The 22,235-nt window shown below is 43.0% G+C and overlaps 1 protein-coding gene across 2 annotated transcripts in view; it reads left to right on the top strand.

Annotated features, from left to right (window-relative positions):
* The window catches only part of RBBP8 (RB binding protein 8, endonuclease), a 451,013-nt gene that overhangs the window by 387,075 nt on the left and 41,703 nt on the right, over positions 1-22,235 (top strand). For both annotated transcript variants that reach the window (XM_078687426.1, XM_078687425.1), the window contains exons 16-17: positions 12,842-12,911; positions 15,384-15,480. In XM_078687426.1, coding sequence (XP_078543552.1) covers positions 12,842-12,911; positions 15,384-15,480 — 167 coding nt within the window. The remainder of the gene's footprint in view (positions 1-12,841; positions 12,912-15,383; positions 15,481-22,235) is intronic.

Genomic DNA, 22,235 nt, shown 5'->3' with positions numbered 1-22,235 from the left:
GAAAAGGTTTCTATTCCCTCCACTTGATAGTACAGTATCTACAGGTTGGAATCAGGAGGAGCCTCTAGACGTGGCAAAACTGATTTACAGCGATGATGCAGCTGCATCTTCTGTTATCGACTGTATGGTCGACATTCTCAGAATTAGCACTCCTTAGACTACCAGAGTCCGTGTTAAAAGCAATTCTGAGGTTATCCTTTAGATTTCTCACAGTTGTTTAATAGTGATGGGTTTTTAGCCCCTGTAGAAGTTTGATGATGTCTTTTGACCTCTGTTCCAACAGCTCCTTGCATCCTGAACTAATGTCACATTTGAGCCTATTTCTTGATCCAATTAAGAGTAGGATAAGTGTGCCTTCTTCTTCGCCTGGTGAAATTATGTGATTGTAATGTTAACTTTTGTAGCCTTCATTTTCCTTCATGAGTAAATTCCTTGTGTCAAGATTAATTTAAATATGTCTGGTAATTGCATTGTAGAGTCTCACTTTTTAGTCCTTCCACTTCCTCTACTATTTAAAATTTGGGAGCGCGTTACTCCTTTAACCCTTTGCATGCTGATGACGGAACCGCTCCGTCATCAGCTGCGGTGGCGCTGTGCTGATGACGGAGCGGTTCCGTCATGGCCCTGCCGCCGCGCCTGCGCGGCGCGGTTTCCGTGCCTGCGCTGAGCGTTCTATTGAGCGGGCGGGGCCATGACGGAACCGCTCCGTCATCAGCACAGCTCAACCGCGGCTGGTGACGGAGCGGTTCCGTCACCAGCATGCGGCCGCCCCGCCCCCTTAGCACTGCGGCGGAATAGCCGCCGCAGTGAAGGGGTTAACACTGTATGGTATTCAATTAGGAGCGATTCACCATACCAGCAGCATTCCTCCTGAAAAGCATCCATGGGCTGCAGTTCAGAGCTGAGGCAGCTTTGTTCACCTTTCTGAAGCATTTAGCTACTATAGACATGCAATAAGCATTGTTTCTCTATATGCTAATTAGAGGGAACAAACTGAAGGCCAGATGTACTAAGAATGAATTTGGTAAAAGGGCTCGCAAGTTGCGCACTGACTTTTACCGAATCTGTTCTGTATTTGCAAACCTACCTATGTACTAATAAGTCGGTTAGCAAAAACCTTTTTTGTAGTGTCACAATTCGACTTACTCATGAAAATTAATGAGATGGGTTTCAAATTGCTACCTACTAGGAATCACCGAGATGCTGGCCTGATGAGGTCATCAGACCACCATGTCTGTGATTGCTTTAAAATGCAGCACTTTATTGTTGTTAAAATGCAACCCATTTTCCTTAAATGAAAATGGGAAAAAAATCAAGTTTAAATAACATTTTTAAGAGTAGGCAGTGGTCTCTGCCTACTCTTACAAAATGTTTTTTCAACATTCACAAAGGGGAAGATGGGAATGGGTCCATAGGGGACCCCTTCCTGTTTGCAGATGGGTTACCACTACAGTTGAGTAGTCTGTAAAATATTCATGTTTTGCGACCGGATTTCGGTCGCAAAACATTAATACCATCCCATTCTGTATCAGTATTTAAAACAGACACCCTAAACAGGCCCCTTCCAAATACTGATTCGGTATTAGGTTGCAGACCCAAATTGGGATTCAGTAACATGTTATCAAATCGTAGTTTTGGTTACATACATATCATAAATCCTTTTTGTGGTTGCAAATAACACGATTCTCGAAATCTGACTTTTTACAAACAAAAAACAAGCTCCGTACATCTGGCCTTGAGACTGTAGAGGCTGTTTTCTGAAAACTACCTACGGAATTCCATGCCAGCACTCCAGGCTTTCCTCAGATTGAATTACTGTATAGGATTATGTAGGATTTTATTAATGGTTGGATATATAATTAGCAACACATCCGTTTCCATTGAACCTTTCGTTGCCCAATCTCCATGTTTGTTTCTGCTTTACGGCTTGGGACTATCAGCATTGTTTACAATTGACATAAAGTTAAGTGGGGACATTACAGTGTTAGAAGGCTTGTTATATTTGCAAACACTTAATCGTAATACCACTGACAAATGGTGAGCCGTGCTTTTCCTCATAAATGTAAGGCTCATGAGATACAATATAGTGTATATTATAAACGCCATAAGTACTGGCGACACTTGCCTTTATGTTTGGGTGTAAATAATTTCATAATTTGTTTTGGTAATAAATAAATTACCTATTTGGATGTTAATTAAATTTCAGTAGATCCATGTCCATAATGTATCTTCTTAATGCTGATGTTGCATCCTCACTTCTTTATATCCCTTCCTTTTTGCCACGGATCCTCAAGGTGACTCTGATTACTGAACATGAGAGATATGGTATGAAAATAAACCTAAAATAGAGTCCGAATTGTGGTTGTCAGGAAATGTAGTTATTTGTTCACCCATATTCTTTGCAACATTAAATCATTCTGTCTCGCATCTTTATTATGCATTGTTTGTGCACATTGTTTGTGCGACCTAATTCTGACACGCTTTTTTAATTTACTTTACTGCCCTACTGATGTCCATAATTAGTTGTCTTGTTGTAATTCTATCTAGGACCCTAATTCGATATTCCTGACTTATGCCCTTGTGTGGTTATAATAAATAATATCCTTATAAAGGCATAAGAATCATATCCATATTTAGTCGTAGCCCATGCGGTCCACATTAAGCAAAGGCTACTTCCCCAGACTCCTAGAAAGTACAACGAGTTCTCTAAACAAAACAAACCTCCAGCAACCTGGGAAATTCCCATGGCTTTTGTTTTGATTTGTCCTAGAACTCCTGTGAGCACTGTAAGAACGGCCAGTTCTTAGTGACATCTTTATTGACGTCTTATGTCCAACCTTACGTCAAACCCGGCACCTTTCAGGTATAAATATACCAACGTTGCCTTAAGCAAACACACGGTGGTTTGGAGCAGAGCGGCTATCTACTTGCCCGAGAGCCCAGCTGATGCGAGAGCCCACGGACGCCGCCCCTCCCTTTTGACGCACTGAGAGAGACGCTGTCTTTTCTCCTGCCGAGAAATCCAGCTCCGGTGTTCTCAGCCGCCCTTGCGGGTTGCTGGGATATCGAGTCCTGAGAGAGAGATACCAGACCTCCTGCTTTCTATTACCCAGGTACGGAGCTGACTAAACCCTTAAAGAGAATTCTTGACTCAGATTCTTGGCAAAAACCAACTTAACTTAAACTGCTACGTTCGAGGCATGTGGGCTACTGAATTTATATCTATGCATAGATCGCCGCCTAGTTTTGGGTCCGGATGATTGCACATTGTTGTCCTGGAAGAGTCTTCGAAGTATCACGAGATAGGTGGCTCCTCCCCTGGACTACAGTGCGCATGGGCATCCTCTCCATGCTCAGATTGTATTTTTCCGCCATTGGGTTCGGATGTACCTTCTTAACTCAAGTTCGGAATATATATAAATACTCTTTTTCAAGGCCAAAAGGCCTTCGGGGCGTCGGTATTGTCTTTCGTTCGGTGCCTTCTACTTGTTTCGAGTTTCTTGGAACACGACGTCGAAGACTGTTTGCCTTTCGACACCTAAGGCACGATCGACGATGGAACGGAGTCCGTTCAAGCGCTGCCCCGTTTGCACCTCGAAATACCCTCACATCGATGTGCAATAAATGTCTCTCACCGGACCACGACCAGGCCATCTGCATGACCTGTTCAAAATTCAGGTCGAAGAAAACTCTTCGTCTTCGACGCGCGGCACGACAGCGCGGGAGTCGGCACCCGATCCAGAAAACATCTTAGGGGGTAACGGCGAGGAGGGTGTACGAGAAGAGGATCCTGCTCAGCACTCGGATCCCGCATCGGAGCAAGACTCACCATACAATGAGGACGAGGAAGAACTCTACGTCCATGATGAAGACATCGTCGAGGTAGGAGACGACGTACAACCTCTCGGAGCCGTCGACGACGACTCAAACGAGGAGCTAGGCCCAACCGCAGTAGCGGGGCCCCATACAGACTTTTCCACGGCTCAGGTCGAGGCATCGCCGGAAGGCCTTAGCCAAGATCTTCATACAAGTTCTCTAGTCCCGCTTCAAGGCCTGACTAAGAACATTTCTAATGAGCCATCGGTCGAACGGCCACAATCAGTGGGCAAACAGAAACCGAAACATACAGACACTAAAACGAAACCGAAAGTGGTGAAAACTACCATCGGCTTGACGACATCGGAACCTACCAAGTCAAAACGTGTGCTCGACCCCTCGGGGTCGACAGGGGGCGTCGACCCGAAGATCGGAGCGACAAAACTCGTGTCTGCAGTTAAACACGTCACGCTCACGTCGACGTCCGGCCCCAAAGATGGCGACTCTTCCAAGCAAAAAGCCATCGAACCGAAGATTCAGAAGCCGCAGTTAGTCAAGGCCTTCAAGCCGAAATCCAAACTCGGCCCAAAGGAACAGACCTGGTCGAAGCACACAAGCGTACCTGCTGCGCAGCACCGGCTCGAGTCGACAAAGAGCCACAAGCCCACTGACCTGTCGGAGTCAGTCGGATCAAAGACCACGGCTTCAAAGCAAGTAGGCTCCTCACCTATGCTTACGGCGACGATAAAATATGGCCTGCCACCCACAGCACGGCCTAAAACTGTCCAAATCCCAAAGGCTGCCGATCCATCCAAGTCCACAACGAGAGATGCACCCACCCAGCCTCGGACGGAAGACGTTCTGTTCCAACCACCGTCCTATGACGAACAGTCAAAATTGTACATCGACTCCGCATCAGGTCGACTCACCGTTTATAAAAGGAAAATCAGGCCTTAAACTCCCATGGAGTCTTACAGGATACCACTAAAGAAAAAGAGGGACTCAACTGCCTCTCCTACACCTTTTGAACTCATACAGCCCTATGGGCAAGACTATGCCTACTCTCCCACACCTGTCACTGAGGATGTGGAGGAAGGGGACAATGAGGACCAGTTTAACTATCCCATTGACACAGATCAGGATGAGTCCCAGCCATGGGCTGACACTGTTGACCCTGATGAACCACACACCACCCCTGACACTCAGTCATATGCAGTCAAAACTTCGCCTACTGAAGATACTGCTGCGTTTAACGCACTAATTGAAAGGGCAGCCCTTAACCATGATGTCGACATGCACGCTGACCCTGTGGAGGAAGACTTTTTCTTTAATACGTTCTCAACATTAGAAAGATCTGTAAAAACTCTGCCTATGCTCAAGGGTGTGCTCAAACATGCCAGCGACATTTTTAAAGAGCCCACTAAAGCTAGGGTGGTAAACCCCAGAATTGAACGGAAGTACCGGCCTGCGCCAGTGGACCCTACGTATATCAAAGGCCAACTCCCCTTGGACTCCTTAGTGGTGGCTAATGCTCGTAAAAGAGCAAACTCTCAGACAACTGGTGATGCTCCTCCTCCGGAAAAAGAATGCAAGATCTTGGAAGCTTCTGGGAAGCGGGTGGCGGCACAAGCAGCTAATATTTGGAGGATCTCCAATACACAGGCCCTGTTAGCAAGATATTACAGGGCCCACTATGACACGTTAGAGCAGCTCCTGCAACACCTGCCAGATGCTTCTAAGGAGGGAGCAGAAATGCTTATACAGGAAGGGAAGTTGATCTCCAACGCATCCATTAAGTGTGCGTTGGATGCAGCTGACACAGCAGCTAGGGCCATAAACACTAGCGTAATGCTCAGACGGCATACCTGGCTCCGCATCTCTGGTTTCAAGTCAGAAATCCAAACTACTCTACTTAATCAGCCAGTTAACCCTGACTTCCTGTTTGGTCCTGAGGTAGACACCACTCTAGAGAAGATTAAAAAAGACACTGAAACCGCAAAATCCATGGGAGCTCCGCAGTTTCAACAGTTCAGGGGCAGTTCCTTTCGCCGCTCCGGTAACAGGGGAGCTTCTAGAGGTCAAACGTCGCAACAAGCCCAATACACCAAGGGAGGCACACAATCCACCTATAACAAAAACAATAGGGGTGGATACCGTGGAAATAGCACCAAAGGCAGAGGACGTGGAAATAATAATGCCAGATCCTCCACCACTAACAAACAGTGACGTCTTGTCACTGCCCCCCGACCATACCACACCGGTCGGAGGGAGACTTCAGCAGTTCCTGCCAGTCTGGGAAAGCATTACCACGGACAGGTGGGTGAGACAACTAATACATCACGGCTATTGTCTAGAATTAACCTCCACTCCACCCAACATACCCCCAAGGCACCGTCCTATGTCCGCAGAGCACATGCACTTATTGCAGCAAGAAGTCATCTCCATGCTGCAAAAAGGGGCCATAGAACTCGTGCCTTTAGCACAACAGGGTACAGGGGTGTATTCGCTGTACTTCTTAATTCCAAAAAAGGACGGGTCTCTCAGGCCCATTCTAGACCTCAGACCCCTAAACCAATACATCCTATCAGAACACTTTCACATGCTCACTTTACAGCAAGTTCTGCCATTGCTCAGTCTGGGAGATTTCCTAGCAACCCTAGATCTGAAGGATGCCTATTTCCACATTCCCATTCACCCCAGTCACAGGAAATATCTCAGGGTCGCCATCAACAACCAGCATTACCAGTTCAAAGTCCTGCCTTTCGGGGTCCCCACTGCCCCCAGGGTGTTTACCAAATGCTTGGCAACAGTAGCCGCGCATCTTTGGAGACAACACATCCATGTCTATCCGTATCTAGACGACTGGCTTGTCCAGGTAAAATCGGTCCAGCAGTGTGCCAGCCACATGTCCCGCACAATTCACCTCCTCCACAGTCTAGGATTTTCACTCAATTACCCAAAGTCTCATCTTCAACCCACCCCTGTACAACAGTACCTAGGCGCGGAAATAAACACTCTCACTGCCACAGCGCAGCCAAACTCAGCGAGAGTCAACAGCATGCACGTACTGATTAAAAAATTCAGGCCACAACACTCACTCCCAGCGCAGGTGTTCATGCAACTAATAGGCATGATTGCCTCCTGCATCTTTATAGTCCCGCATGCGAGGCTACACATTCGTCCGCTTCAGGAATGCTTAGCACGCCAGTGGAACCAGGCTCACGGACAGCTGAAAGACCTAGTGTTGGTGACCGGTCGTGCATACAACTCTCTGCATTGGTGGAACACACAAAACCTTTGCAGGGGACGACCGTTCCAGGAGCCTGTACCACAGGTGGTGCTCACAGCGGACGCATCTCTCCAGGGCTGGGGAGCTCATGTCCTCCATTATACTATGCAGGGACTATGGAACACACAACAGAAACAGTTGCACATCAACCTCCTGGAATTGATGGCAATCTTCATGGCAATGAAGGCATTCAAGTTTCATCTCTGCAACAAAGTCGTGCTTATCTGGACGGACAACATGACTGCAATGTATTACATTAAAAAATAGGGGGGGGCACACTCCCCACAATTGTCACACCTGGCACAGTGCATGTGGAAGTGGGCCATTCAAAGGAACATGTTCCTCATGGCGGAACACCTCCCAGGCAAAGACAACCAGATGGCTGACCTGCTCAGCAGGCACAGCCATCAGATGCACGAGTGGGAGATACATCCCTCGGTGCTCCAACCATATTTCCAGCAGTGGGGTCAGCCAGAGATAGACCTCTTCGCCACACCCGAAAACGCAAAATGCCACACCTTCGCCGCCAGGTTCCCACACCCGCAGTCTCAGGGCAATGCGATATGGATGAACTGGTCAAACAGATTTGCGTACGCTTTTCCTCCGGCACCACTCATACCGCTAGTGGCGCGCAAACTGAGGCAGCACTCCATGACACTCATCCTAGTTGCTCCAACGTGGGCGAGGCAAGCCTGGTACACCACGTTCCTAGAACTTTCAGTGGTGCCCCACCAGCGCCTAAAACTCACACCCAGGCTCCTCACTCAGAGCCATGGAGACATTCAGCACCCAGATCCGCAACAGTTAAGCCTTGCAATCTGGCTCCTGAGGTCATAGAGTTTGGCTACCTGAACTTACCCCCTGACTGTATGGACATCATCAAGAAGGCTAGAAGACCTACCACCAGGGCATGATATGCAGCAAAATGGAAGCGTTTTGTCATCTATTGTTCCAATAATGACATCAATCCACTGGATGCTTCCACGCAAAACATCATATGTTACTTGCTGCACCTATACAGATGCAATCTTGCGTATAGTTCCATCAGGATACATTTAGCTGCAATGGCCGCTTATCTTCAAAATAGACAGCACATCTCCCTTTTCAGAGTGCCGGCCATTAAAGCTTTTATGGAGGGACTCAAACGAGTCATTCCTCCAAGACACCCGCCTTCACCTGTTTGGAACCTCAACATAGTCCTCACCAGGCTCATGGGTCCACCATTTGAACCTCTTCACTCTTGTGAGATTCAATTTCTCACATAGAAATTGGCTTTTCTGGTGGCCATCACATCGCTGAGGCGGGTTAGCGAGCTGCAAGCCCTCACTATTCAAGAGCCTTTCATTCAAATTCATGCTAATAGGGTCGTGCTGCGTACCAACCCTAAATTTATGCCCAAGGTGGTGTCACAGTTCCACATTAACCAAACTATTGAACTACCAGTATTCTTCCCAAATCCTGATTCAGTAGCAGACAGAGCTCTACACACACTAGATGTTAAAAGGGTTCTCCTGTATTACATAGACAGGCCTAAAGATTTCAGGAAAACTAAACAACTGTTTGTTGCCTTCTCTCCACAGCACAAGGGCAACCCAATTTCAAAATCAGGTATAGCCAGATGGATTGTTAAGTGCATACAGATCTGTTATCAAAAGGCTAAACGCACATTAACAGTTCCCCCAAGAGCGCATTCCACACGCAAGTTAGGGGCATCCATGGCTTTCCTAGGTAACATTCCTCTAGAGGATATCTGTACAGCAGCCACGTGGACCACCATACACACATTCACCAAACACTACTGCGTGGATGTACACTCAAAACAGCAAGCTGCTGTAGGTCAAGCTGTTCTCAGAACTCTTTTTCAGACTGCTGCAGCTGGCACGGGCAACCGCCGCTAAGGAGGGTACTGCTATTTATTCTATGCATAGATATAAATTCAGCTGCCCACATGCCTCGAACGGAATATGCTACTTACCAGTATGCATCTGTTCTTGGCATGTAGGGCTGCTGACATTTATATCGCCCGCCCTCCTCCCCGGTGCCTGTCGCAGCTGTAGCACTCAGAATTCTTCACAAGCATGGTCATCACTTACTGTATCATACTCCATCTCTGCCACAATGGCGAAAAACAATCTGAGCATGGAGAGGATGGCCATGCGCGCTGTAGTCCAGGGGAGGAGCCACCTATCTCGTGATACTTCGAAGACTCTTCCAGGACAACAATGTGCAATCATCCGAACCCAACACTAGGCGGCGATCTATGCATAGATATAAATGTCAGCAGCCCTACATGCCAAGAACAGATGCATACTGGTAAGTAGCATATTCCTTACTTACTCCTTCCCACGTATTAGGCTTAGGTCAGGTACACCGGGGTAGGCGTATTTAGAAGCACCAGTTTAGTACGTTAGTCAATGTATATATGTATGTATATATTTTATCCATTTTAAAGTATCATATGGCTAAGAAACCATGTCAATGCTTTTACAGTATTATTTCATAATACTCCTTTTACTGTACGCACTTTACTTTATGCTAAGTATTGCAATTGTGGCAATTCATTTCTCTTGCATGAGAAAGAAGACTGCTCAATAAATAACACCTTTTATTGAAAACGCCCGTCTCTCTTTTCTCTGCACTCTAGTGAAACTAAGTATGCACGATTGACTGAGTAAAATAGCTGTCTATTGTTTTCACACGACTCTAGAGATACACTCTTATTCTGAGGGAGCAAAGTTGTCATAGCTGTCTATTGTTTTCACACGACTCTAGAGATACACTCTTATTCTGAGGGAGCAAAGTTGTCATGTTATATGGTTGTCAGAAGCTAATCCCTTCTTGTCTATCCAGGGAAGTTAAACTCCTCCTTGTTTATTCGAGAACGTTTCTAGTGACCTCTGAGCTAGCTGGTAAAACTAATTAAGTCTAATATAGTCAGTAGAGACCTAGTCGACCTCAGTCCTACGTCTACAGTGCTGTTTATATTATTCCAATGCGCAGAGCCTATTGGGAATATAGGAACTACACTACAGTCTCCTTCAGTAAACTACTATATTGTTGTTATGGGTACTTGCCAAGGAGTAATAAGTCATTTTAAAGTAACATATAAATGAAATCAGGTATACTTTATTTACTGTGCTGTATAAACTTTATTGTATTGTAGAAGTATAGTTGCGTCAACATTTCTCCTACAGTATTGCCTACTACCTTTGGTGATTATTGTTATTCTTTAATGCATAGACCTAGTCAGTTCCTTTAGAAAGTATTACTGTCTTGAGGGCGAAAGGTGTGTTTGTGGCAGCATAATAGCCAAACCCTAGGTGGACACATTTATGAATGCAAGAGTATTTTTGTTACAGGAGTATTTCAATAAACCATTGTCATTTTACATCTTTCTCACTCTTTATTTTGTTGGGAACTCTGTTGCCTCTCCCCCCATCTGTGTGAAGATAAAGACCTTTTCTGGAACCCCAGTCCGTACCTTTGCTGAGTACCTTAATGAGACATGTACCCAAGTACTTAGTAGCGTTATAGGTCCCTTCTATTATCCTTAGGCATGTTAGGTCTTGCCTATTAATGACAGCTTTCATTGTCTGGTTGCAAAAGACCTATTTTAGGATTACCAATGGCTTCCTTTATTGTCACTCATGTTCTTGCTTCTTATTCAATGGCTTTCGTTGTCCATTTTTTTCCGTCTTGTTTGTCCCTATACTGGAGCATAGATTCTTCATCATCCTCTTCATTAGCTGACTTGTATTGTTTCATCACTCACTTTTAGGAAACTATTTTTCTCTTTTTGGTAAAGCACTCCATGACAGTTTATGTGTTTTCCAGTTATCTCTCGTGTGCTTCTCATCAGCGCTCCGTGTTTCTCTCTCTCTCACGCATGTATGTCCCCTGTGCTACATCTTGCACTCTACCTTGAGTGCTACTCCACTTGCCCCTGCAGTGCTGTCTTAGTGTGCTCATTCTCCGCCCTCTTTTTTTATATATATTTTTATTATTTCGAAAACAAACGGCAAAAAAAGGATTTAATTGCGTCATGTGGAAAATAACAAGGCACTCAGGTGCATATTTAACATCAACATATCCTGGTCGAACCCAGGTAGTTGTGACCAAACCATATGTAACAGATATCGTAAGACATTCCACAATATAATAGTTGCAACTGTCAACCATAGCACTCCGCCCTCTTGTGCTCATGTGCTGCTATTTCCCTCCTCTTCCACCCTTTATTTTTACTTTATGAATTCCACACCAGCAAGCTTCTACATGATTCTCTGGGCTTCTGCTCTTTTGTTTCCCTCCCCTCCTTGAGAGAGTGAGAGAGAGATATATATATAAATATATATATATATATATATATATATATATATATATATATATATATATCTCAATCATTAGGCAGCAAACTATCTGCCAATTCAGTTTTGAAAGTACCACCTGTGTCATTAGGTGCTCACATTCAAGGGGAAGCATGTGCATGCATATGTCGTCATGAGTACACTTGCCTTCACAGTGGCTCATCCCGCTGCACAGCATAGATAAAAAGCTTTTTGGCAAAGTCAGAAGGTCCCAAAGGCACAATCTATTTGTTTTGCGAACACTTTGTTCGATTTTGCTTTTTTTGTTCAGAATCTCTTTACTCAAGCTCTCTTCTCACAGGCTCACAAGCACACTTTCCTGTCTATAAAGTTTGTATTTTCAGGACCAGTTAATTGACATGACTTTTTAAACAGTAGTTATAGCACCACTTCAGTGCAGTTCTGCTGTTGCATCAGTTGATGTTTCTAGCCCCTCTTTCCCCAACCCGGGTTGCCATTTAAAGTGTTCTGGTTACAGGATAAGAGTCTGCGGTGTGTTTTTGAAGTACTCCTCATTGCATGAAATGGTGAAAGGTACCTGCGTGGTTGCCTCCATTTCCAAAGTCTTCATCTCCGTTGCATGTAGCTTTTTTTCAGTGCTTCTTACCCTAACTTACAGCCATTTGGAGGCTACATGATATGTTGGCCCTCTGCGTATGTCCTGTTACTCAGGTTGGGAAAAAATCCTCAGGGAACCCGGGTACTGCTCATTTAAGTGAGAGGTCTTCTCAAAAGCCGCTCCAGGTTCCTTTATTATAATGAGAGAAAATGGTGCAGAAAATGTGACATCTGATCTGTGCCTTTCTCACTCCTTGTATGAGGACTCCACAAAGTGCCCAACGCCGTACTAAACTTTCAGCCAGACCAAGGGATTCAGTTCTCCATCTTCCGGTCAGAAGTAGAATTAACACAGTTCATTTCTGTCCTCTTACCTCCATGTAGTGCACTGATGACCTAATCCAGATTGCTGACTCCTTTATCAGCTAAGTGGCTGTCATCTACAGCAAACCATGAGCACAGACAACACCACTGTGGCTCTTTTCAAAGAAACTGCAGACTTAGGAATGCTCTGCTCTTCATTAAACAGACCTGGTTCACTTAACCTGTTCACACTGGAACATGTGTGACGGGAAATTATGAAATTAGTACTGAACTTGAAAACCTAAACACGATGACTGACTGTTGAATACGTGCAATACAGATGGAGGAGCACCAACAGTTGCACATACTCCTTTTGAATTACTTAGAACCAGTTGTAATATTCTCAGCACTAGGTTTATGCTAAGCATTTCTGATATTTCTATGTCAATCATTACTCGTTGTGTGCAAATGTATCTTTTGCAATTGTGTTCATTTTGTATTAATTTTACAGAACATGAAGAGAAGAGAGATGCAACTAAGCAAAGAGCATTCGTGGAGCCATATATTCAGAGTGATGAAAGGTAACATTTAAACAGTTTGAAGATTAATTTTAAGTAAGAAGAATCCAACTAGCATGTAGGAAAATATAGTGGATTTTACCAAAATACGTCAAAATGTAAGTGCCTAGGTTTTTGTGGAAAAAAGGAGGCGTAGTTGGTCATCTCCGTTTAGGGTACCTTTAGTGCTCTTGCCCTAGGACACTGGTGATAAACTACTCCAATTGTTACTATTGAAGCCCAATAATATCTGACCAATCTGGAACCTAAAGAACAAGGTGTCACACTTGAATGAAAAAAACCTAGAGAATAAAAAAAACACGAATGCCCCCTGAAAATCCAATACTTTTCCAAGCAAGTCGGTCCACTAGCTCTTGGCAGAATAACAAATATATTGCTTAGATAGTTGATCCAGCGAATCACTGATAAAGCTGAAGGCAAATTGTATCTTTTGGTACAGTGGGTAGTTTTTGTACCTGATGCACAGTGTTTAACCAGATTCTCACAAATACTGAGAGGCAGTACACTTCTCTTGTCCGCGATGCTCCTTTTCAGAGACCATTTGCATGTGAGACCATCCGACTGTGAGCTGGAAAACTGGACGTAGGAGTGTTTGGGAGATCGTAAAAAAGTTGTTTGCAATAGAGTAGTCTAGGTTAAAGGAGCGCTCTTTCAGCTGCTGAGGTAGTATTTTCTTCAGTCCATGTAAAATGACTTCCTCAAAGTTGACCTTGAGTGTGGTTATAATGTGAGAACTTTGCCTAACCAGGCTACAGGATGCCTGCTGTTTTATGATTAATATATGTTGTATTTGTGCTTATTGCTTCCTCTGTGCTACATCAGAACACTAAACAGGAAGAACAGGTAAACCGGTCATTTGTTTGAGGGGTCTGAAGGGCACCAGAATGTACTCAGACCTAAATGTGTACCAGAAGGTCTGCAGAACATTTTTGAGGCTGAGTTCTTCCTGAATTTCCAATATTTTTCAAATTAATGACATATTTAATTGATCTGATCCACTGTTAGACATAATCGTTTAACATCTGCACAAACTAATAATATGGGCCACGTTGATAATTATTGAGAACATGTAAATGTTAATTATAACTGGCAACAGAGTTATTTTACATGTCAGCATGATGAATGCTGAAGTGTACTAGTACCTTCCTCTGTGATCTGTTGTTTGGAGGTGAATGAAACAAATTTCAAGTTCTTATTAGCACTATGAAAATCTCTGAAAGTGCCAGCACTTGCAGTAAAATCCAAAAATAGTTTTAAATAGAAATGCAGCGCTCAGTAAGCAATGTACCAAAATGGAATGATCTGCCAGATTGAATGGTTTAAAGGGAACTAGACATAGCAATACACCAATATTCCACGCATTGCACATGGTAAAATGCTAATCTCATATGGTTAACAGCACTTTTTGCTTCCAACTTTCATAAAGTGTTTTATTTACTAGGCATTCTCGAATGTGATCCTTTCTAGATGTTTAGCCACAATACAAAAGATTGTGATTCCAGTTATGTAAGCTGTTCTATTTTTCAGAGCACCTTGATGTAGGTTGCATCTGGACCCATATTCCTCTTCTAACTGTATGCCTGATGTGTTTTGACATTGATGGCAGACCTGTTCTCAACCAGTTATGATTTTGTGGACGACTGTGATTGAAAATATATGTAACACAAATCATCACTCCAGCCCATTCAAACTAGAGTTAAAGCAGTGGCCATTATTCGGTTGTGTATATATGGAATGTGGCAATGTAGAGGTTTCGCCACACTGGTATCTGGGTAGTTCAGTGTCAGACACAGTGTGATGACCTCTTTGAGTTCAAGCATTATATACTGGTTTGAACTTGCAATCAACCACAAGGTCTTGAGCAAAAAACTTTCAAAAAGGGGTACCTTTAAGTGTATAATTTTTGCCAGTGATTGCACATGGTGGCCACGGCATTAATTTCCGAGGCCCAGAACTTCTATTTCATCATCAGACTTTGACTCGGATCATGGGAGAGAAAATCAGAATAGGAAGAAATGAAGAGGAATAGAAAGATGGGAAACCAGTGAAAAGGAAAGAAAGTAGGGATGAAAAATCATCTGCAAGAATGAGATGTACAGACAGGAATTGTAGGGTGGCGTAAGAAAGAGTCATGAGCTGGGATTAAGCCTGGCAGCCTCGGTATTCATCAAGCTTCATTTTGCAGCAGGCTTCAAAGATCACTTTAGGCCCTTGATGTTCTTTCCCTACAAATGACCGAGATTGCCCAAATATATTGTGAGGTGTGAGCAGGTTAAACCATTTGAGGGAACTATTGTGGTGGATGATTTAGGCATAACGTTATTATTTAAAAGCCGGCTACAAAAATAAGGGATACGTTCTGTGTTACTACCATGCTAGCATATCTATGTCACAGGTTTTTTTTTTCTTGAAATTGAGCTTGCCAGTTTTCTGTATAGCATTTCATTGGGAATTTGTAATCTCTTCTCGCAACAGAAAGAAAGGATACCTAGATTTTCCTCATATTGAGGTTGTACGGAACAAAGAAGAAAGAAGAAAAATGCTTGGGCACACTTGCAAAGAATGTGAAATAGTAAGTATGAGTGGCTAATTTTCAAACATTTTCCAGAAATTAAAAATCACTACAATGGGAGCATTATTCAAAACATGTTATAAGCATTCACTGTTTCTTAATGCCAATCATGGCACCTGTCTGTGTTTGAGGGGCTGGTGACTTAAATTGAGCTTTGTTTCCCTTTATACGGGTTCCATTTCACTTGATAAGCATATGCATATTGAGAATTAACTGTTTAAGATTGTCTATAATCTGTAAGAAACTGGTTACAACACGGAAACCCAGAAATAACTTTATATACACAGCAAAAATGTTTTCTAACATGGTCACTGACCTCTACAACTGTGCCCAAATTTAGAGAGGTACTTTAGGTACATTGTATTGTTAACCTTCCTAACTGGTTTTAAACACCAAACAGCTTTCCGTCACTGTACTAAATATAGCTCCTTGGCTAAACTACGTATTGAATACAATTTGCTCTACTTCAAAAGGTTTGAGATGCCCCAGCAAAGTGTCATTCTTAACCTTGTTTATCACACATTTGAAATGCAAATACTTAAGTTTTTCAATGGTTCTAATAACTTTTACTTCCATATATTATAGCCCTTCTCTTGCCCATTTAATTTACCTCTTTAAAATGAAACCGTTGCTAGTAATTGATGATGCGTATGATTTTGTTCAATCGACTCCATTCTAAAATATCACTATATTTTACTATAATATACAGAAAATTTAAAAATTGTTACATTCCTCTACTTACTGCCAAGCTGTTGTGTATAATCCTTTCTGAAAACTTGAGCTTGTGCCTCTGCATTAGGAGTTCAAACAAACTAATAAAATGAGCTACAAAACCAGACTTCCCAAGAACAAACTCCTGTTTGAGCTGGATAAAGCAGTGTTTTGGATTTGACAGCATAATGAAGACGATTGGCTATTACCTTTGTAAGAATTTCAGCATTCGCATTCAACAGGAAAATTAGACAATGGTTTTCTACACATTACAGTTTTCAATAGCAAGCAGGAGGGACCTGTTTCTGAAAGTTAGCCTATGTCAGACTTGCTACCAAAACTTTTACCGTTCCTGCCACCTGCAGTACACAGAAATGATTAGAGGTTTAATGACAAAGGAAAAGATCAGTCCGTGGGTAGGTCTAGGTGTCCCTGCTCTCTGGCCCTGATGGAGGCGCTGAGTCCACCCTTATCTTGAATCTTCCATTAAGAATTGATGCAAAGACAGGGTAGTCTGTTCTTGGTAGAGTCTAACATCTCTCGATCAAACACATTATAATCATATATACTTCTGACACATTTGCGTTTCATGCGCTTCAGCAATAGTTTTATTTTTGGAGTTTTAATGGTTTATACCCACATTCTTTTTCAGTACTTTACTCTGAGTCTAATGAAAGATCATTCCATTTTTGCTTCAAGGTGTTGTACCTCCTCCCCTATCCCGCACACAACAGTTTTAATTATTCTGCTGCTGTGTGCATAAGTTGTGGTTTTCAAAATTCAACAAAATCCAGAGTCTCCAGCTACTCGCACTGCATCTCTCCTGAATTTTTGTTTGTTGGTATTGTGTTGAGACGCAAGTACTTTGGATCATCTTCTGTGACACCCTGCTTATATTTATTCACTATGGCCTACCTTATGTTGTTGTACCCAGTGATTGCACATCTTAAGACCCCTGTCAAATGCTACGTGTGTATATGTGTGTTATCTTTGTCGCCCACCTGGATGCGATAGGATATACCTAAAGCCTCTGGCGACCGATCTTTGAAGGATGGCTACCTCACAAGGCTTTGGGAAAAATGAAGACCTTTGTTTTTCCTCTTAGTTTTTGTCTTGTGTAATTGAGTTGCGTCATATGCATGGTGATCCTGTGCAGTGTATAAGGTGTCATCGGAGAAGCCTCTTTGTATGACAAGAAGGATCGTGGTTCTCTGCAACTGGGATAAAACAAGTTTGGCTTCTCTATTGCGTGGTGAAACACCTGTGTGCTATGCCTCAGATAGCCTTGAGTTCTTTCTCTTGCCTCATTTCTTGGCTGCATTCCACATTGAGTTACCATATCGGTTTACAACAATTATTCAAATATTCATTTTGTTGCCTGAGACCCCTTTCTGATTTGTCTGGCAACAGCTCCGCTCCCCTTCTGGTGTCTAAATTGTGCCTGCCTCAGTATGTAATTCTTTTATTTGTTCATGTGTTATGTTTCTTCTTTCGCTGTGCTGGTATCTGTGCTGCGCCAGAGACCATGCTCACTTTTCACCTCCGGAGCCCCTTCCCCCCAACACCTCCAGATTCCCAGCATTTGCTCTGCTTGCTCCCTTCTCTAAATACCCTGAAAGCAGTCACACCTTGCTTGATGCTGGCTGTTTTGAGCCTCAGTGGTTGGCCTGTCATCTTGCACAATGCTCTGAGCCCCCTTGTTACCCATGCTACATTAGAGTGAGTGGATAGCTTGCGAGATAGGAGGTTGTGTGTGTCTTCCTGTGTTTTGTGTGCATAAACCAGGCTTCTCCAACGAGTAGCTTGTGAGCTACTGGTCCTCCAGCTTCCTTTGAGAAGCTCTCCTGTGTGCAGCCCACTCTACTAAATTAGAAGCTTGGCTGATTTTAATATATTTATATCCAATTGAAAAGTGTTTATTCCAGATAAATATTTATGTATTTTCAGATCTCATAGATGTTTGGAGAAAAATGGTTGCGTTTCCAAAATACTTTTAAAGCCAAGTGATAAATCATGTGGCGTTTGGAAGACTTATTACTAATGTTACCTTGGTGCCATGAACATTTTAGCTACAGCTGTAATGTGCTGTTGTGTAGTTTCTAGGAGCCACCCCCCGGACCTGCGCGTTTTGGATGACCTTAAGTGAGGGATTGGTGTACAGACAGGCTCTGGTCACCCCCATGGGATATGTCAGCCGTTAGACCAGCTAGCTGTACGGTGCCACTACCACTCCTCTGTATTCTACAGTGGTGTAGGTAGTTTCTGGCAACCACTGAACATGACAACCCTGATTCCTCAGGGCTCGTGGAAAACATTACAGTAGGTGTCGCTCAGACACTCTTGCTTTCTCTCAGAAAATGCACAGGATGGCGATTAGGATATTTCAATAAGTATTTATTGGTCCAGCGACAGCCTGGTGTAAAGCATATGTGCTGCTACAATCAGAAGACAGAAGCTTACAAAAGAGATTGCTAGTACCAATATTGTGAATAGTAGATACATTTCTACCATAGTGCTAATAAGATTAACATAAGCAGTTCAGATAAAAACAGTAGCAATTGCATATTCCTGAAATGCGCGTCCTAAGTAATTTGTTAAAATGTACCTGGCCTAACCTGGCTATGTAGGTTATACGCGTATAGATATGTGTATCAGTAGCCAAGAAACCCCTAGGGATGAACCTGCCCCATCACCTAATGGTTAAGAATGAAGGACTCCGTCTCTGCATCGAAGATGACCGCCCGCAAGGGATGCCAGACCAATGTGTGTCGCAGATTTGGTATGCAGGACCCCGTTTCAACCTGAAACAAATTCTCCTCTAATTTGTAGGGGGGAGGGAGGGTCTTTTATACTAAAGTGGTCATGATATATTTTTTAAACTATCATGGATGTTTTGAAAACAATCATAAATGTTTTGAAAACGATCACCAATGCTTTTCTAAACCAGTGTGATCATGCACAGCTGGCTGTTGGCCAAGGATGAAAAAAAGTGGTTACCCTTATACAGAATAAATCTGTCGTGCCTGGGGACATGTTTATGTATGTCAGGTACAGGGATTCAGATAGAAGATTGAGAGCCTGTTCTCGAAGAGAAAGGAGCAAGCTATTAGGTAAAAGGTCACCTGTTTAGAATCGTTATAGACGTGTAGATGGGATGACGTATGTAAAATGGGGTATACATCGATGAGATTATCCTAAAATACATGACAGTACTACCCATGTAAAAGGATTCCAAATCAACAAAGACTTTAAGTTACTGCTGGCAACCCTGCCTGATGCACTGAGATGATCACTGTTGGTAATGTTGAAGAGCATGGCCACTAATATAATCTTGTCTGATGTTGTTGCTATTACAAGGCCAACAATATTAGTGGCTTGGGAAAATGTTTATTGAGCACAAGTCGCTCTGGTTACAGAAAAGCTAGGAAACCCCTGGCGTACACCCTATGGTATGTATGTGCATCATGTGTACATGCATTATGTGTTTATTTGTCTGATCAATGTGTATGCATCTCATTACTTTCAGAGCCTCATCGTTGTGGTGAGGTGATGAGCAGGTCACAGACAGCCTCTTTCTGACACCCTCATTCCCACCCCTCCCCACACCCGCAAGCTGCACTGATTTGTAAAGTTACAAAATGACAGCCCATTGTGTTCAGAAAAGTTATAATGACAGAATATGTATGAGAAGGGAGTATGCAGGATTCAACTACGAGGATGACAGAAGTGTGGTCTTTTTACCCCTAAATCATGGTGCTTATGCCCATGCAGGAATTTCAAGATTTAAAGTATGCCTCTTGGTTGGTTACTTGGGGCTCTGATGTAATTCACATTTGTGAATCATTCACTGGTGCAGTGCCTCTGGTAGTTCACTAGGCTTCGGCTCTAATATGGATTAATATGGGGGATTCTTTTAGTGCAAACGTGTTCCGTCACTTCCCAAAAATGACTTCAGTTGCCTATCAACTGGAAAACTCTGTCATAACCCTACTGATTTACCTGCTGATAAATTCACCGCTGCTTCTGCTCTAATCTGTCGCTTTGTAGCACATTATTGTGTGAGAAGGCAAAGCGCCATGACTTTAGGGAGTGCACTGAAACCTGCCAGTCTTGGCCAGATACAGAACTGCTTGCCCTTTGAATGTCTAGTGTCGTGAAAATTCACAACCCCTCAATTAGTAGTGGTGAGATGGCTAGGTGGACTGACTACCCACTACAAATAGCTGTGTGCAATTTGAGCCATATTTCTAAATTCCTACGTTTCCAACTTCGCCTCATAAGTTTAAGATAAACAAACGGATACCATTAAATTGCTTTAAAGCATGTTTTTTTCGTGTCAGGACGCTATCAAGGAAGTGACTTGCATGATAGAAAGTGCGAGTTTTAAATATTGTTTTTATTATGGTAACCATTTTCTAACTTCTCATTATTTATTTAATTATATTGTTAATGTTGCTTCCATCGCCACCATAATTGTAATGATTTCTGGGCACAAGAGGCAATCACCACGTTATTCGATAATCTACTTGATTGTGGAACATTCACCTTGTTTACTATTAATTTTTGTATGAATAGCCTTGCCTTTGAGGTCTCGTACAGATTTTATTTGTCATTTTGCCTTTTTCTACAAAGAAAAACAATTAAGTGTCCTTGAATTCCAAATTCTAGTTCAAGGATATAAATATGTTCATGGATTAAATGTTGGGTGAGTTGGTCTTTTAGGGAAATCTGTTCTTATGCTATGATTTTTATGTGCAACTCCATCTACACATCTTGATTAAAGAAATAGTATTGTATTTGTTTGCACACTGCTTTAACATATGGCTCATGGCTCATGTCATTAAGCTTTCATTCTGCACATCATAAATTGGTACAGTAGATGAGTCCAAGTAGGGAGGGGCATTCTGTTTTTCCCAGTATGCAGAGACACGACCAGCTTTTCATGCCCTGTAAAGTCCTGTTATTTGAGATGCAATTTGTTGTCCACTAGTACTGCATCTCTGTCTTACAACTCTTGGGTGCAACTCTTATTTTATTTTTTTTATTTTCGGAGTTTTATATAGCGCTTACAAGACCGGGGGTATCAGAGCGCTTTACAGCATACATAAAAAGGGAAAACATAAGCAATAAGGTACAGTGAGAATTGTCAAGGATATTGGGGACAAGAGGAACGAGGTCATTGTCCGGATGCATAGAGATGGCGGTTGAGGAGAAATTCTTTTAGTTGTCTCTTGAAGATCGTGAAAGAGGGATTAGTCCTGATGTGAGTAGGGACAGAGTTCCAAATTTTTGGGGCATTCCCAGAGAAAGAGCAGGAGAGGGCTTTTTGTTTGTCTTTTTGGGGGATTAAGATAAGTGAGTTGAAGCTTCTTAGGTTTCTTGATTGACCAGCTTTTGTGAGTTTAGCAGCGAGGTAATCCGGTTTTCCTGTGTGCAAGGCTTTATGTGTGAAGCAGGCTGTTTTGAAGGCGCAGCGTGCTTCAATGGGTAGCCATTTTAGGGCCTGTAAAGCAGGGGTGATGTCATATTTCCTGGTCCCTGAGACCATTCTTGCTGCTGCGTTTAGGGTCGGTCTCAAGGGGGCTTTATGTGTTCTTGCTGTCCCAGTTAGAGTGGTATTACCATAGTCAAGTCTGGATAGAACCAGAGATTGGGTTGCAGTTTTTAAGTCATTGGGGGGTATGAAAGGTTTTGATTTTGTTGAGGAGTTTTAAGTTGCCGAGGGCGCCTTTTGCTGTGGAAACTCATGTTGAGGCTTGGGTCTAGAGAGATCCCTAGTGATTTGACTGAGTTTGCTGGAGTGAGTTTGCAGTTTAGAGAGTTAAGGTTGTTTAGCCATTCTTGGATCTGAGCTGGTTGCTCGTGATTTGAGAAGACAAGGATTTCGTTTTTTTCTTGGTTGAGTTTGAGGTGGTTGAGAGTTAACCAATGTTCTACTTTTGAAAGAGTGGAGTTTAGGCGGAGGATGTCATTAATGGAAAAGACTTTGAGGTACAACTGGGTGTGATCAGCATAGAAATGGTAGTCGATGCTTGATTGTTTTA

Source organism: Lissotriton helveticus, chromosome 4_1 (assembly GCF_964261635.1).
Source record: "Lissotriton helveticus chromosome 4_1, aLisHel1.1, whole genome shotgun sequence".
Classification (NCBI taxonomy): Eukaryota; Metazoa; Chordata; class Amphibia; order Caudata; family Salamandridae; genus Lissotriton; species Lissotriton helveticus.
The sequence above is the reverse complement of the archived record's forward strand: the minus strand, read 5'-3'. Positions and strand labels throughout refer to the sequence as shown.